The sequence below is a fragment of the Anoplophora glabripennis genome, unplaced genomic scaffold, assembly GCF_000390285.2.
Source record: "Anoplophora glabripennis isolate ALB-LARVAE unplaced genomic scaffold, Agla_2.0 scaffold38, whole genome shotgun sequence".
In the NCBI taxonomy this organism is placed as follows: Eukaryota; Metazoa; Arthropoda; class Insecta; order Coleoptera; family Cerambycidae; genus Anoplophora; species Anoplophora glabripennis.
Window position 1 is genome coordinate 1,230,937 of NW_019416373.1, and position 19,164 is coordinate 1,250,100.

The window sequence follows — 19,164 nt, forward strand, 5'->3', positions numbered from 1 at the left end:
GTATTTCTTGCGTTACATTGGTTTTTGGCGATTTGTTATCACTTTCGTAAAAAAAAACACAATTGTAAAAAACAGAAATGAATGCTATACACACACAATGAACGTAAAATTAGTGGATTCCAAATTATTTTCTAGTATTATTTGGAAGCGTTGGTTGGTAGTTTATTTAATTGTGTTTTTGAAAATTAAACACTATGGTTTATTCCATTGCGGAAAGGGTAGATATCATTTCGCTTTACTTTATGAACAATAAATGTGCGAATAGAACAGCTCAGCTATTTAATGAACAACATCAAGATCGACATGTCAGGAGGAAGTATGTTCTAGAGTTAGTAAAAAAATTTCAAGAGACAGGGAACGTAGCCAATAAAAAACGAGAAATTGAAAAACCTATAGTTAATGAAGCTAGTGAAGTTGCAGTTTTGGGACAAGTTCATCTTGATCCTACATTAAGTACGAGGCAGCTGGCATCTGTGTCTGGGATCAATCGAACTAGCATACAAACCATTTTGAAGAAGAATAAATTCCATCCATACAAAATACATTTAGTCCAGGAACTTCATGAGGATGATTATGACCGCCGTTTGCAATTTTGCGAAATAATGAGTGAGCGAGCAGGGAACGATCCACAGTTCCTTTTTAACATCTGTTTTTCTGATGAATGCAGTTTTTTCTTGAACGGGACGGTAAATCGTCACAATTGCCGCTATTGGTCCGATTCAAACCCAAGAGTTTTTCACGAGGTGCATACACAGCAACCGGAAAAATTAAATGTATGGGCTGGAATTTTCGGTGACCGGCTGGTGGGTCCTTTTTTTCTACCTGGTAATTTGACTGGCCAAATGTATTTGCAATTACTGGAAGACGCTATTGACCCTGCCTTGACTGATATTATTGAAAATGTTCCAGAGTATGATGAAGATCATTTGATTTTTCAACAGGACGGTGCTCCTCCGCATTATGCGTTAATTGTCCGTCAGTATTTGGACCAACGTTTTCTACGGAATTGGATTGGGAGAAGAGGCAGCATTGAGTGGCCTCCACTGTCACCGGATTTATCGTCCCTTGATTTTTTTTTGTGGGGATACCTAAAAAGTGAAATCTATAAAACACAGCCAGCGTCGCTGGAAGATTTGCGTCAATGCGACGAATGCCGTCGAATCACTCCGGAAATACTTCGGAATGTGCGTGAACGTTTCTAACAAAATCTTTGTTCTTGTATGGAAGCGAGCGGTCATCAGTTTGAACATTTAATCAACTAAGTAGTAAGTAAGCAACTAAACATAATTTAAATTTTAAAATGTAAATTTTTTCCAAAGTTTTGGGCGGAATTATAAAATTTAAAGTCTGTTGTAAAGAGTTTGTAAGAGTTTTCAAAAGAAATATTATAATGCCATTTAAATATTTTGGGGGTGAAAGTGGCGGAGTCAAAAATACCAGCAAAGAATGTCCCCCTTTAATCTAAAATCGACGGATCTGAGCATTTTTCTACAATCTTGACGCAGTTCCTGAAAATGCCTCTGTTTCGTTTTCATTTGGCCACCCTGTATAACGGTATGTAGGTACTCACATTTTTAAACAAGTTGAAGGAATTCTGGGTCTCTGTGGACTTTACCGAAGGTTATGCATCTATGCCCATTTGTCAATTTTAATTTTCCAAATTACCGGGGACCTTACACCGGAAACTATCCTAAACACACATCCTTGAAGTAGGTACATCTTATTTAAACAAGACCGTCTTTGGGATTATTTGGACTGTATTGTCAGCTGCGCCTGAAACGGGGCCCGTCCTGTGAGACAAGGCATAAATTCGGAACTAGAATAGGCATATTGGCACGTAATACTCATTCCGGGGAGCTCTTAGTTGCTCGCCTCTTACACGGATCCGCACTTAGGCCGTCTGCTCAATGACCGTTAAAATTTTCCATTACTTATCTTCGGGCTGTTTAGACTCGTGGTTTGGAACGTGTGTTTATTTATATGCAGGTAATTTCCATTTTGCGGAAGGGCTCACGTTTTTCGAAATGGCTAAATTTCAGTATAATAGTTTACGTAATCCGATGACGACAATCGTACTGACGGATAGGGTCTTAAATTTAAATGCAGGACGTTTACAAGGCACTAAAAAATATATAAATAAATTAACCACTGGCCCTAATTACGTATCGCAAAACCCAAAATTTTATTAACTTCAGAAATTATTTTATTTATACAGGGTGTTCCACCTAAGAGGGATTCTTCTGTAACTCTCCAACTGTAAAATTTATAAAAAAATGGTTTTAATAAAAGTTGCCTGACATCATGTAGGCCATGTAAAGAAAATATTTTTAACTTCACAGGGTGTGCCTTTTCGCGTGGACGCTACATAACTTTTTTATTTTAAATGAGACACCCTGTAAATTGTACCAATTGGAAAATTTACACAAAGAATCACGAATGAAAAATTACCTGACCGAACTTTGGATCATAAATAAAAATTAATTATTAATATAGCAAACAATAAAATAGTATAAAATTGTCAATATAAAGATTCTGAATATAAATAAGTAACAATTAAGGATCTCACATAGTATAAAAATTAATAATTTTAAATTTAATTCATAAGTACAAAGTAATTTTTCAAAAGAATGCATGATATCGACACTTGTTAACACTCAGTACAATGAGAAAACAGAATTTAAACCTAGAGTGACATATATCAAATAAAAACCAAATATCTATAGATGAATCTGGTATACATATCATGGGAAGACGAGTAACTGTATAGAAGATATCTTAAATCTATCTATCTATAAAAAAAAACATAAAATAAAGAATATTTTAATAACTAGTGATAAAATTGTATGTTAAATAAAAAGGACATTTGTAAAAAATGTATTAGTTATAAGGAGTGTAGTGAAAAGTGTTGTTAAAAAAAGGACATCCAAGGACTAGAAATTCTGTGAAGGGACCTTAAGAAAAAATAAAACCAGAAACTTCTAGAAAGTGTGAGAAACAAAGGTTTGTTGATTGGTTACGGCTTGGGTTTTGGAGAATGCAGAGAGTAAAGAAGCAGCTCCACAAAATTTAAATTTGCTAAAGAAAGAAGAGTCAAGTAAGAAAATTAAACTTACCATAAAAGTTAAAAGAAATTTACCATCGAAAAGAAACATTTCCAGTACCAGTTGTGAGAGTCCAGAGAGGTTTCCAGTGGCCCCATAAATGGTATGCTGTACATCCACACAGTTTCGAACAAGGAAAAATACAAGCTACCTAAAATAAAATTTAAAGTGCACTAAAAACAAACTATCGCATCAAACCTTAGTTAAAAAGATGCAGAATAAAATAAAGAACTTACCTGACTAAAATTAAATCAAGCCCATCAATCATATTGCAAAAACTTCACAAAATCCTCGAGATCGATCAAATTTATCAAAAATCAACGGCCATATTGATTAGAATAGAATTTTATGTCAAAAATAGATTATGCCCTATAAGATAGGCAAAATACAATACAACAAGATGTGTTAAGAATTAAAAGTATTAATAATTAAAAGTAATTGCTAATAGAGTTAAAAATTTTTTATTTAAAACAATTTTTTTGTATTGTATTTGATTTTACCAAATTAGATAAGACTACAAAATTGATAAAAATATTCTTTATTAGTGTTATAAAAGATATTTATAATGAGCTACAATTTTAAGTTATGAGTCAACCCACAACAAAATTTGTTGAATAAAAGTGTATTAAAGTTGAATCTCTATTTTTTGTGTGTTGCATTGTACTTGTTTGTGTATAAAAATCAATAGAACCGACTCCTGAGATCGAAAATAGTAAAACAAGCATCTAACATCAGCTGGCAAGGGAAAAGGTAAACTACAGGGTGAGCCAAAAATGGTTTTTATTTCACAATTATCATTTACAAAAATAAAATAAAATAACACAACACACCACACAACAAAAACAACTTTGGCAAAAATAATAATATTATTTTCACAACACAACTTAGACACACAAAATTATATATTTCATAACAATATTATTGCATTGTTGAATTCCTTGGTTAATATTAGAGTTTATTAAATATACATGGTGTTTAAAACTTACCGCTTTTGAGATATTCACGATTTCAGCTGTCTAAATGAGGCTAGATAACATCTAAACTAAGAGTTAGAAACATGCAGTTCTCACAGTTCGTTTTGGCATAAATTACTGTATCTTGTTATCTGTGAGCAAAACGTGTTCGTTATTCAGACTCGGAAATACTGAGACCTACATTTAATAATCTTACGAATTGAAAAACTTTTTTTTAAAATGTAATGGTCCATACTAATTGTCATGAATGAATGCAAAATTGAATACCCTTTCGACTGATATAAGATTGTCCATACTTATCTTTAACAGTTTTCCAGAAAAAGCAGGTTCTTTTCTAAAGTCCAAAAGGTAGCTATGTAACAGCTTCAAGAAGGCCTTGCAAAACCACTTTTTTCTCACATTTTATCAGACCTGGAACTGACAGTCTCAATATTTACTGGCATGTTTAAAAAGTGGTTTGACAAACAAAAGTAAACCACTAACAACAACTAAAACAAAACGCAAAACGAAACGTACTGAAATTCGGAACACAACAAGGAGAAGAATACTTAGACCGCTGATTTACATCAATTGCTCGAAGTGTCTCCCATTTTGATTAATACACAAACGAATTCGGTTTTTAAAAGACTGTTCATCATTGGTCAGCATGTCTAACGTAATTTCTTGATATGCTACTGTAATGCGCTGCCACATATCTTCCGCGGTAGTTGGTGGTGTAATGCAAACTTTGCTTTTTATAAATCCCCATAAAAAGAAGTCTCAACTTGTCATATGTGGACACCTTGAAGGCCAACTCACTGGTCCTCCGCGCCCAATGCATCTATTGGGGAAAGTTTCATGTAAAAACTGACAAACCGCAGCGGTATTGTGAGGTGGAGCACCATAATGTTGCGTCCACATTCTTCGAAGTGTAGGTAAAGGAATGACGCCTAACAAATCTTCCAGCGTGTTTGTTAAAAGGTTTAAATAAACTGCTCCAGTTAGATGCTGGTCAAAAAAGAATGGTCCAATGACATGGGTTCCCAAAATTGCTCCCCACACGTTCAAAGACCATCGTTGGCTATGAGTTGTCCGGAATTGGTGAGAATTTACTATGTCATAATAATGAAAATTATGACTATTAACGAAACCATTTTTATGAAAAGTAGCCTCATCGGAGAATATGACCCGTTTAAAAAATCATCATCTTGATTTAACATCTCAAGTGCCCACTGACAAAACTCCAGTCTACTTTTAGTAACTCTTAGTGTAATTGGTTACGATAAGGATGTACTGTGCTGTGCTTTTGTAAAATCCTATGTATCAATACATACAATTGTAATGCTCTTGACGCTGTTACATAGTTACTTTTTCGGACTTTAGAAAAGAACCTGATATTTCTGGAAAACTGTTAGAGATAAGTATGAACAACCTTATATCAGTCGAAAGGGCATTCAATTTTGCATTCACCCATGACAATTATTAATATGGGTCATTCCATTTGAAAAAAAAGTTTTTCAACTCGTAAAATTATTAAATGTAGGTCTCAGTATTTCCGAGACGAACTTTGAAAACTGCAGGTTTCTAACGCATACGGTTTAGATGCTATCTAGCTTCATTTAGAGAGCAGAAATCATGATTTTTTTCAAAAACCTCGAAAACGGTAAGTTTTAAACACCATGTACATTTGATAAACTACCTAATATTAATATACAGGGTGTTCCATTTAAAATAACAATGTTATGTAGTGCCCACGTGAAATGGAACAGCCTGTAAAGCTAAAAATATTTTCTTTAATTGGCCCCCCACATGATTCCAGACAACATTTATTAAAACCATTTTTTTTAAATAAATTTTACAGTTACAGAGTTACACAAGAATCCCTCTTAGGTGGAACACTCTGCATGTATGAAGACTAAAATTTTACTAGCGGTCGAAGTAAACGCCTAAATCGTTAATAAAATCGGGCTTACGAAGTATCGAAAGTCAAAACTTACTTTCTTCCGAGAAAAAGTAAATGTTTTTTAAATATTTAATGGCAACCAGTTTGATTGACACCAAAGACTAATGGAGATCAAGGCACCCCTGAAAGAAATAAACTCAGCAAAAAAATAAAAAATTTTTTAGAGATTTTTGAAAGAATGTAACCTCGTCGTATCGAGAAAATTCAATTTTGAAACAAAAATCAATTTTTTTAAATTTTTTAACGTCCTCTTATTTACCATTTTACATTGAATATTACAAACGTCGAGAAAAAATATTTTTTTTTAAATCAAAAAAATGTTTTGTAAAAAAAATTTTGGTATTTGTTGTATGTATTTTTTTGTCGTAAAATGTTGTATTTGTAGGTTTAAAGGTACTTATATTTTGTACTAGTTAAATACGCTTTCCGAGGAAATATTTGAATATACAGGGCGGTCCAGATTTTAGACAAACTTCGGGAAAATACTAAACAGCAAAAATTAACATCACTGCTCTATGAACATAGGCGCAGAAAGCCACCGTTTATGAGATACAGGGCGTTGAAATTAACAAAAATAAAACAATTTTTTTAAATATCTGGAAAACGGCTTTATCAAATTTATCCAAATTAGATACACATTTTTTTCAAATATTTCCCCTAGTTTTGTATGCACATAGTCCAAATTCAAAGACCAGTGGCGGAGAAACAAGGATGTCGTTTTCTTATTTAAAGTAAAACTTCTACGTCACTGAATTAATTGGTAATATGAATACATTTTATAATGGTCTGAAACATACCGGAAACGATATCATTGTTTCTCCGTCACTGGTTTTTGAATTTGGACTGTGTGCATACAGAACTAGGACAAATAAATTTAAAAAAAATTTGTACCAAATTTGAATAAATTTGATGAAACGATTTTCCAGATATTTAAAATAATTGTTTTACTTTTGTTAATTTCAACGCCCTGTATCTCATAAACGGTGGCTTTCTGCCCCTATGTTCATAGAGCAAAGTGATGTTAATTTTTGTTGATTAGTACTTTCTCGAAGTTTGTCTATTAAAAATATGGAACACCCAAATTCGTTTTATTTTTACCTATTTCAACGCTTTATTTACTTGGATAATATGTCTCATAACTCGTAAACCATTCACTTTTCGACAAAAATAAAAAAATGTTTTTTCATCCGGAATATTTTAGACCGTTGTAAAAAGTTTGACTCTAAATAAGGAAACCAGTTCATTGTTTCTCCGCCACTGGTTTTTGAATTTGGACTGTGCACACAGAACTAGGAGAAATATTCGAAAAAAAATGTGTACCAAATTTGGATAAATTTGATGAAGCGGTTTTCCAGATATTTAAAAAAAAAATTTATTTTTGTTAATTTCAACGCCCTGTATCTCATAAACGGTGGCTTGCTGCACCTATGTTCATAGAGCAAAGTGATGTTAATTTTTGTTGCTTAGTAATTTCCCGAAGTTTGTCTATTAAAATCTGGACCACCCTGTATAAATATGTATTTTCCGTAACAAATATATACTTATTTTTCTTTTTTTAAATAATAAAAATACAGTCTTGATTTTCAAGGCACAGAAAAATTTCCTAAGAATTTCACATGTTCGACTAATTTATCTTTAAAACTTGTTTGTTCCAGCGGCCCCCGAGTCTCCAAAAAGTTGCATAGTTCGCAACGCGACACATGGAGGCCTGGAAGTGTCTTGTATAGCGGGCAAAGATGGAGGCTTACATCAAAGTTTTGTGCTGGAAGTTTCCGATATTACCATAACGGAGCCGCAGCCAGGTGTTACGACCCTCAGCGATCAAGGTTAGTAGAGCAATTTCTCCGTTTCCGTTAAGTTCGCCGGATAACTGATTTTTTTTCCTACTGCCTTGAGTACAATACCAACTTTACCACGCAAAATTATAACTTTTGGTCATTAGTATGTGGGCTATTCTTAAGTTTAATCATATTTCTTTTTTTTATAGCAAATGCTAAAGTGTGATTTATACAACTTAAATCAACAGAGCAAGTAGTATATCAACATTAATTTATTCATATTGTACCAAATTTCTTTTATTTAGCACAATTTAATACACAAAAGTTATTTTCCCTCTGGGCCCTCTCAAGACACTTAGGCCAAGCAAATTAAAATTTTACTGGAAAAAGTCTTATCAGCGAGATTATTGCAAAATTGTCTAAAGGAACATAATACAAGACATCTCTCATCTCCTGAGTCAAAAACTTAAAAAATAACTTTTTAAATGAACGATAGCTACATTTATTTATTTAATAATAGTAAAATAATTCGAGAGTTGTAATTAATGTTTCGTTTAACAATAATTTTTGTGACATATTTGTAAATTAAAAAAAATTAAGTATAAAAGATGCATTTTTTCTGGGGTTCAGGGCTATTCTACGAATTCGTAAATATGCCTATTGTTATTTTTTCGTCGCGCTACCCCAGCTTAAAAAAAAGAAGTTTCTACGTTTCTCCGCGCGCGACTCGCTTGGACGAGCTTCCCCCACCACCACGCCGCCGGTCGCCGGACAGTTTACTTAGCGAGTGTCTCTTTAAAGGGCTCGTGAGTCGTTAATTTTCCACATTTTTCAATGCAATTCACGGGAAATCGCAGCAAAATTCAAGTCTTAATGTTTATAAACAATTATTGCGCTGTGATTTAAAAAAAAAAATTCTTATCTTGGCTCCTGTTGGTCGTAGAGGGTGCTTTTTTTAAAAAATTTTGTATTTTTTTCCAGCTATCTATTGTATCTATTTTCGGTGAGGTAGCATAAATAGCAACAATTTTATTCAAATTGTTTATAAGCGAAAAACGCACGTTTTTTTTAATGCACAATTTGAGAATGTTAATGTCAAAAAACCGGTGATAATTTTTAATAGGTCGCTTAATTACGTCTTTAAGATTACAATGACGCTTTCAGAATCATGTTTGGTTGAAAATTAACGCCTGTACAGAGGCTTAAAGTTCATAACTTTTGGAGCCTCCGTTATAAACAAATTGAATTGTGCGAAAACTATTGCACCTACAGCGCCCACTTTTGGCACACTTTTAAAGTATGACAAAACCCTCAACTTGTCATAGGTTTTATAAAATTTTAACAATAAATGCGATAGTTTTAAACAAATTAAAAAATGGGCACTTTTTTGTTTATTAACCGATTTTAATTTAACAAGTCTCATTTTGTAGATAATTTTACTCCCTAGAAGCTGTCTAAGAGTCACTTTTCGCTGAAATTTATGGTTTTCCCTGCAAAGTGAAAAAACTGTTTTCCTCACTTATTTGTTTAAATAGAAAAGTTAACTAATAAAAGTTTTTGACTCACGAGATGAGAGATGTCTTGTATTATGTTCCTTTAACATTTTTACAATAATATCGGTGATAGGACTTTTTTCGAGTTTCTCTTTTATTTTCGCTAATTTTCCTGGTGTAACTGTAGACTACGTCGATGATCCTCTTGATCACCATATATGGGCCTTTCCAGAAGTTCTGCAGCTGAAGAAGTTTTGCTTTCTTCCTTACTGAGTTGCGCAGCCATACTAGATCTTTTGCCTGAACCCACTGGTGTTAGCTCTGCCATCGTACCGGGTTTTTATCCGATCAGATTCAAACATTTTCTGTGGAACGTTATCATTGAATGCATTGATTCTGTTGGCTAATTATGTGTGTCAATTTACTGAAGTAATCTCAAATTCTGTCTGAGCTCCAACGTTGTATTGTTTCATCTGACTTAGGCTCCCAGTTCTAGACTCTTTGTTGCTGCAAGAGTCATCACACCGGTGACACCGATCTTCTACATCTGCTCGACTTCCCAGCCAGTAGAATCTTTATCCAACGTTATTTATGTCCCCCACTTTCTCCACAATGGCCTTCTCTCAGCACTTCATTGACTCTATTCCTTGGCGACATGCTTTCGTACTTCTTTGCCGTCTGGACTTTCCCATGCCTCTTCAGTAACCCATTTTCTAAGATGAGTGAATCCCATATTGCAAAATAACCTTTTAACGTTCATGATGTGCCCATTTTGGTCTAATCTCATGTTCTTTTCAATTAACAATCCATTTTAGACTGTCATGGTTTCGATGATCTTCACTAAGTTTTCTAGTTTTCCATTATCCGTCAGTCACAGAGCGACTGTCATTACAAAATGTAACTTATTTCCAGTTTTTACTTTCATTTGAAATAATACGAACTTCATTCGTAAAATTAACCTTTTCAGAAATCTCTATTCTTGGGATATACCTAACTTTTTTCATGTAGCAAACGTACAAACGTAGAACTGCAAGAATTTTATACTCAACCACTGAGTATTTTCTTCAATACTTGAATCTTTCTCCCCATCACGGCCTCCAATGAATCTTTTTCCACGTCTGAAGGAAATTTTGCTTCTTAGCATTAATTTTGGCATGTTTCTACTTTCACTATGCACAGAACAAACAAGGCAACACAAAGCAGAACTGGCAGAACAGAATAAAACAATCGTTATTTATTTCGGTGTCATCTGTAGTCAAATTTAACTCAATTGGTTTTTTGAATATTTTTCTTTTAAAATAAATATATTATCGAACTTTTTATTTGTCGTTAAAATAGCATTTTATCGTCTAATACAATAAGTAACTATTATTGTTCATTCATGTAATCAAGAATGACTTTTTACTCTTATACCTTAAATAACTATTAATTAATGCCTACTTCTTTCATATGTAAAGTTCCACTGTTAATTTCTGTAATTACCTGAAACCTTACCTTTAATTTATTCCACGGTCTCTTGAAACTCTGAAAGAAACCAACCCCTTACACGCAGTGTGTCAGTAATTACTCAACATATCAGATTTTTAATTAATAAACGTTTTTGTAATAGCACACAAACACGATGGATATAAAGTAAAATAACGCTTTAATAGGGCAGTATTAAATGTTGAATTTAAATTTATAGTTAGAAGCGATAGTTGAAACCGATGTAAAATAAATTAATTAACACGTAGTTTTAGGAAGGAGGAAGGATATAAATTCGAACATGCTGCATTGGATGTGCTACGTTATTCAAAAAGAACACATTCGATATTTTCAATTAATGTATCATTAAATAATAGAAAACGTATATAGTCAATTTTATACTGAAAATTATTTGAAATTAATTGTTCTCAAAGTAAAATTTAAAAGTAATTTACTATGTCGAGTATTATATCCTCTGAAATGGTATATTTACTTGCAGTTTGAATAGCCCAAGAAAGACAGTAAAATATTTTCCATCATAACATTTATTTAAGATCCCTTTAAACGATTGGAAAAACTTACTTAATTCACTATGTTAATTGCTTTATCTAAGTACTAACTAAAGTAATAATGTCTTTTTAGATAAAGCGTTTCCTAGGCCAATGTTTCAATTTATTTTAAACCTTCTTCAGGGCTATAGATGATAATACAAGACAGGAACATTGAACATACACACTGAAAAAAAAAAAGTATTTGGATTAAATGAGCAGATAGTTTTAAATGGAATTATTTGCTGTAAATGTTATTTTATTCTATTCAAATATATATATACCTCCGTCAAACTATGTGAAATATTTGCTGTTTTTCTCATTACTAAAACTGTACTCAACAGTAAAACCTAATTCAACTAATGCAATGCAATCCCATGACAGAATACACCGACTTGAATAATAATAATATGACAAATAAATTACATAATAAAATAAAAATGATTGTGCAGCCCTATGTCTAACTTTAAAAATCTCGAGAAATAATGACTTTACCGCTATGAAGGAATAGTAGGTTAATTACATACAAAGTATAGAAGAATTGAAAAATTGTACCAAAATAAAAATTCTGCCAGTGGCGTAGAAGTTAGGAACGGAAACTGCTCCTGTCGTACGCCTCTCATAGTAGCCATGAATTATTTTGTAATATTTTTTAATATGTTGTGTCAAAATATTTAATAGGCAAAATTCATTTAAAATTTTTTTAATAAAATACCCTGTAACTCCGTAAGGAGCCATATTTTATCTAAGCGTTATGTGTCAATTCTTCATATTTTCAGCCCAGGATTATCCAGTTGGCGTATGTACAATTATTAATGATTCACCCTGTACATATTTAAAATTTAGTGTTAATGTAGGAATTATTCAAGACAAATGTAGCATATTTAATTAAACTTATATTTTCTGGAAAGAAAATTGTAGATCACAAAATGGCGTAAGTGGGAACTAGCACGAGTAGCGACACTAATAGGCCAGGAAAATAAACTTGGAAATAACTATTTCGCGACTTTTTGTTTCGGCAAGCTGTATTTATCACTATAGATGCTAAATATTATGTACAATAACATATTAATTTCCAGTCATAAAAATGGGGGGAAGATTGCTTACAGAGTAGTTAATTGTACAAGTTTTACGTAAATTTACGTTTTTCGCTTATAACTTTTTTCCGTTCATTTCCACGAGAAAACACTAAAGTACTTTTTTTTCGTCTTCAAAAGACCTACAAAATTACAGCGTAAAAAAATATTGATTGGATCAAAAGTTATAAACAGAAGAAGTTTATTTATGACTTTTGAATTAAACATTTATAAACTGCGTTATTATTACCAGGACGTTTTGGCATCGCATCCTCTCATTCCTTATCACTGTCTAATAACTCACACGAAATCTGGAATCGGTAAGATGAATAGTTTACAAGTTATGGCCTTATAAACAAATTAACTAATTTATTAGTCTGGACGATCCCGAGGATCCTCCACAATCGCACTGATTTTCTTAATAATATTAAGAAAAAAAGATGTGGAAACATTAAAATTTAAAAAATACACATGTTAAAAATGTTACCTATATTAACCAGGCCTACAGAAGAACAATTTGAATTTAAAAAATGTATTTAACAATGTTCTTATTGTATAAACGTAATTAACAATAGTAACAATTTTAATTATTAGTTATTTTTAAAGCATTTTAATATTTTCAAGAGTTTTTGTATAATCATTTTTTTAGATATTTTTAATTTTATAAGTTCAATGTTCATATCACTAGTATTGTTATTAAAATAAATCGAAACTATGAAATAAAATTGTTATTTCTGTGTTCAATTCCTGATTGCTTATAATTCGTTAAATATTACCGTTACTGATAACTCCAGCACACAAAAAATGGATTGTACGTTTGATTTGACTCAATTTGAATCTGAAGATCGTTAAGTTCAAATACCCCCAAAATTTTGAGTAATTGGCAATAAATAGTGAAAAATCGCCAAAAATCACGTTAATGAGTACCAAATAATTTGAAAAAGCTCTATCTTTGAGTAATCCCAAATTTCGTATGACTTCGTTCAACTCCTCTTGGTTAAAAGTTTGGGGAGCCTTTCTCTCACCTGCTGGTAAGTATTCATCAAGATATAAGTGAAATGGCCGTTTTCTGTTTTATATTAAAGAGAAAAACGAATCAGAATAGTCGGGAGAGAAATAGACACCCGCTGCATGGGTCATTCGAAGAGAAGACAGTTCGCTACAAGAGAAGAAAAGTATAAGGGCAACATCAAAGAAAGCCTGGTTCGAGTCAGATAAATTTATTGGAAGTAATTCATATCCATGACATTTATTCAAGACTTTTTGGGAATCACTATTTCCATTTTTTGCGATATTTTTTAGTAATGAGGCTCAACAGATTTTAGATTCAAATTCGACTCGACAAAATTTATGAGAAGGACACTTGATCCAATCTAGAAAACCTCTTTCTGAATTTTCTCACTCATTAATATGATTTTTTGCCATTTTCAGCTATTTTTTGCGTTTTTTTGCAAAATCTGCGGGGGATACAGCTAATAGACTTCAGATTCCAATTGAGTGTATCAAAATATATAAGAAACACGCTTGATCAAGGTCACAAAAAAAAATCGATTTTTTTGGATTGACTAACGTAATTTTTTGTTGATTTTCCGCAATTTTTGGTGAATTTTCGCAGCTATTTTGCGATTTTTCAAAATCTGGAGGGGATGCAGTTTAAGAGATTTCAAATTTGGATTTAGCATATCAAAATACACAAGAAATCTACTTGATCAAGTTCAGAACTAATTTTTTCGATTTTTTTTGCGCTCACTAACGGTACTTTCGGCGATTTTGTACAATTTTTTGCCAATTACTCAAAATTTTGGAAGTGTTTGAGCTAAACGGACTTCAGATTCAGATTCACACGTCAAAATATACCGTACGCCTAAAGTACCTAAAGTAAAGTAGTAAAGTACCTAAAGTATGGAATAAATTCAGTAAAAACGAAACAAATTTTTTTTGGGAAAAATCCTCAAACAGGTCGATTTTTAATTTAAAAAATAGGTACATATTTTAGCATAAAGTTTTTTGTGTGTTTGTGTTTGTTTTAACTAATTAAGTGATTTAATTGTAATTTAATTAATTAATTAACTCCAATCAAGCGCAATTAGTAAAATTAACGAAATTATCTCAATTAACTAATTAACGTAAATTCATTTCCAGGCGAGCCGCAGCAGCCCGTATACCGCGTGTTGGGCGAGAGGCCGCTCTTCCGGCTGCACAGCCTCCAGCCGGGCAGGGAATACCAAGTGCTCGTGTACGCGGAGAACGCCAAGGGTAAAAGCAATCCTCCGGTAGTGCTTCCTAATGTTCGAGTCGAAACAGAAGTGCCCCTCGCAACAAACCAGGAGAGCGGTACGTCCCACGAGAGACAGTTAATTTAATTAAGGAAGACACTAACAATAACTGAACGCGCTCTGCATGTCTAGCAGACAGAACTAAATGAGATGACCTACACGTGTTTTCGCCATTTAAGATCGCCCGAAGGGCTCTGAATGTTAAATGTTTGTTGTTATTGGATTCTTCGTCCCCGGAATCCGGGAAGTACGACGTCCGTGGACGTTTTAATATCATGGCGCCGTAGTTAGCGCCGTAAATGCAAGATTAGCTCGTTCTCTTTAACCTTATTTCCTCTTATTCTCACAATCCTGTCATATTTTCATGAGGTGGAAGGCTGAGGTGCTTAATTCTGTTTAATTTTTATCGAGCTCAACCAAAATTTGATAATGATAAATAAACGTCTAGGATAAGCTTACAAGGTGCATTTTTATCTACCTATATCAAATTATATCATTTCAAGCTACACTGTAAAAAAAAAATCACTCAGTCATTTTATTCGAAAATATATCAATTTCTGTCCACCCGATTGAGTGAAATTTTCCTCTAGTAGTATGAGTAGATACAAGTAAAATTTTATGAGTGAAACTATCAGTTTTAGTTCAAATATTATCAAAAATGTGTAAAATTATTAAAATTGCCAATAATGAATGAGAATGTACTCAATAATTTCACTCAATGAATTCACTTCACTCAGACCAATTCATTTTATTATTTATTATTTAATTTTATTATTAATAAACCTGCAGTATAAGTATAAACTAATTCATTAAAATCATTCATTTTGTTATACAGGACGTTTCAGAAAGACCTCCCGTAAATTCAGGGGGTGATAGTACGACAAAAAATAAAAAAATTTGANTTTTTTTATAATCATTTTTTCAGATATTTTTAATTTTGTAAGTTCAATGTTCTTATCACTTCTATTGTTATTAAAATAAATTGGAACTTTGACTTAGTCAATAAATAAAATTGTTATTTCTTTGTTCAACTCCTGATTGTCTATAATTTGTTAAATATTACCGTTACAGGTAACTCCGGCACAAAAAAATGATTGTACGTTTGATTTGACTTAATTTGAATCTGAAGTCCGTTTAGCTCAAATATCCCCAAAATTTTGAGTAATTGGCAATAAATAGTGAAATCCCCGAAAATCACACTAGTGAGCTAAAAGAAATTCGAAAAAATTTGTTCTGAACTTAACTAAGTGGGTTTCTTATGTATTTTGATATGCTTGATAATCTAAGTCTTTTAAGCTGCATCTCCTGAAAAAATTTGCAAAAATCGGAAAGTAATAGCGAAAAATCACGTTAGTGAGCACCAAATAATTCGAAAAAGCTCTATCTTTGAGTAATCCCAAAATCTCGTATGAGATCGTTCAACTCTTCTTGGTTAAATGTTTGGGGAGCCTTTTTCTCACCTGCTGGCAAATATTCATCAAGATACAAGTGAAATGGCAGATTTGTGTTGAACACTAAAGAGAGAAACGAATCAGAATAAACAGTTCGCTACAAGAGAAGAAAAGTTTAAGAGCAACATCAAAGAAAGCCTGGTTCCAGTCAGTCGAATTTATTGGAAGTAATTCATATCCATGACATTTATTCAAAACTTTTTGGCACGATTTCCATTTTTGCGATATTTTTTAGTGATGAGACTCAACAGACTTTAGATTCAAATTCCACTCGACAAAATTTATGAGAAGAACACTTGATCCAATCTAGAAAACCTCTTTCTGAATTTTCTCTCATTAATATGATTTTTTTGCCTTTTTCAGCTATTTTTTGCGTTTATTTGCAAAATCTGCGGGGGATGCAGCTAATAGACTTCAGATTCCAATTGAGTGTATCAAAATATATAAGAAACACGCTTTATCAAGGTCACAAAAAAAAATTCGATTTTTTTTTGGGTTGACTAACGTAATTTTTTGTCGATTTTCTGCAGTTTTTGATGAATTTTCGCTAATATTTTGCGATTTTTCAAAATCTGGAGGGGATGCAGTTTAAGAGATTTCAAATTTGGATTTAGCATATCAAAATACATAAGAAATCTACTTGATCAAGTTCAGAACAAATTTTTTCGATTTTTTTTTGCGCTCACTAACGGTACTTTCGGCGATTTTGTACAATTTTTTGCCAATTACTCAAAATTTTGGAAGTGTTTGAGCTAAACGGACTTCAGATTCAGATTCACACGTCAAAATATACCGTACGCCTAAAGTACCTAAAGTAAAGTAGTAAAGTACCTAAAGTATGGAATAAATTCAGTAAAAACGAAACAAATTTTTTTTGGGAAAAATCCTCAAACAGGTCGATTTTTAATTTAAAAAATAGGTACATATTTTAGCATAAAGTTTTTTGTGTGTTTGTGTTTGTTTTAACTAATTAAGTGATTTAATTGTAATTTAATTAATTATAATTAATTAATTAATTAACTCCAATCAAGCGCAATTAGTAAAATTAACGAAATTATCTCAATTAACTAATTAACGTAAATTCATTTCCAGGCGAGCCGCAGCAGCCCGTATACCGCGTGTTGGGCGAGAGGCCGCTCTTCCGGCTGCACAGCCTCCAGCCGGGCAGGGAATACCAAGTGCTCGTGTACGCGGAGAACGCCAAGGGTAAAAGCAATCCTCCGGTAGTGCTTCCTAATGTTCGAGTCGAAACAGAAGTGCCCCTCGCAACACTCCAGGAGAGCGGTACGTCCCACGAGAGACAGTTAATTTAATTAAGGAAGACACTAACAATAACTGAACGCGCTCTGCATGTCTAGCAGACAGAACTAAATGAGATGACCTACACGTGTTTTCGCCATTTAAGATCGCCCGAAGGGCTCTGAATGTTAAATGTTTGTTGTTATTGGATTCTTCGTCCCCGGAATCCGGGAAGTACGACGTCCGTGGACGTTTTAATATCATGGCGCCGTAGTTAGCGCCGTAAATGCAAGATTAGCTCGTTCTCTTTAACCTTATTTCCTCTTATTCTCACAATCCTGTCATATTTTCATGAGGTGGAAGGCTGAGGTGCTTAATTCTGTTTAATTTTTATCGAGCTCAACCAAAATTTGATAATGATAAATAAACGTCTAGGATAAGCTTACAAGGTGCATTTTTATCTACCTATATCAAATTATATCATTTCAAGCTACACTGTAAAAAAAAAATCACTCAGTCATTTTATTCGAAAATATATCAATTTCTGTCCACCCGATTGAGTGAAATTTTCCTCTAGTAGTATGAGTAGATACAAGTAAAATTTTATGAGTGAAACTATCAGTTTTAGTTCAAATATTATCAAAAATGTGTAAAATTATTAAAATTGCCAATAATGAATGAGAATGTACTCAATAATTTCACTCAATGAATTCACTTCACTCAGACCAATTCATTTTATTATTTATTATTTAATTTTATTATTAATAAACCTGCAGTATAAGTATAAACTAATTCATTAAAATCATTCATTTTGTTATACAGGACGTTTCAGAAAGACCTCCCGTAAATTCAGGGGGTGATAGTACGACAAAAAATAAAAAAATAAGAATTTTTTGTCTTATGAACTATATGTCTATCTCCTCTTGTTTTCGAGATATAGAGCGACAAAATAAAATTTTTTAAATATAATTTTTACGAAAATTTCGTATGGCAAATGATTAAATATTTTGGGTCCTATGTAATTTGGCCCTTTACCTACAATTGATAATTTTGTGAAAGGTATACGTATTTCATTATTTTGTCGGGTATTATTATTGTGAACATCCCTATTCAAACAAAATTTATTTACATTTTTAAAAATATACATCGACATTTCAAATATAAATAACGATGCCACAGTTAAAATTTTATGTTCCCTGAAGGCAGGTCTACATGACTGCAAGTTTCCGTGTCCAACAATAATACGCAATATGCGTTTTTGCAAAATAAAAACAGACTTCGCCGAGGTTGAGTCACCCCAAAAACAAATACCATACCGCAATCGACTATCAATTTGGGCATAATATAAATTAATTAATTGCTGCCTTTCTAAGATCCCACTCATATTCCTAAACATAAAACAATTAGATGACATAGTTGAAACAAGCATATTACAATGAGTTGTCCAATTAAGTTTCTCATCAAGATATATACCCAAAAATTTAGCACTCGTCTTACAGTTGCCCATGTCACAATTATTTACAGAAAGTGTCAGATCATCGCAACTTCTTTGTGCAGTACGAAACCTTACTATCTGGGTTTTGTCAACATTAAAATATAAATTATGATCACAAAACCATCTACATAACAGTTCCAGGGTTCTATTTATGTTTGCATTCAGATCATCAATATTTTTATTTGAAAACAACAAAGCCAAGTCATCCGCATACATGGTGAAAAACGTATCATTTAAAACTGACTCCACTGAATTAACGTACAAAATAAAAAGTATAGGGCCAAGAACTGATCCCTGTGGCACCCCCATTTCCACAAGTAATTTGTT

The 19,164-nt window shown here is 32.7% G+C and overlaps 1 protein-coding gene across 1 annotated transcript in view; it reads left to right on the top strand.

Moving 5' to 3' along the window:
- Positions 1-19,164, top strand: part of LOC108905727 (hemicentin-1) — a 279,653-nt gene that overhangs the window by 216,766 nt on the left and 43,723 nt on the right. The window contains exons 11-12 of the mRNA XM_018708731.2: positions 7,673-7,843; positions 17,196-17,387. Coding sequence (XP_018564247.2) covers positions 7,673-7,843; positions 17,196-17,387 — 363 coding nt within the window. The remainder of the gene's footprint in view (positions 1-7,672; positions 7,844-17,195; positions 17,388-19,164) is intronic.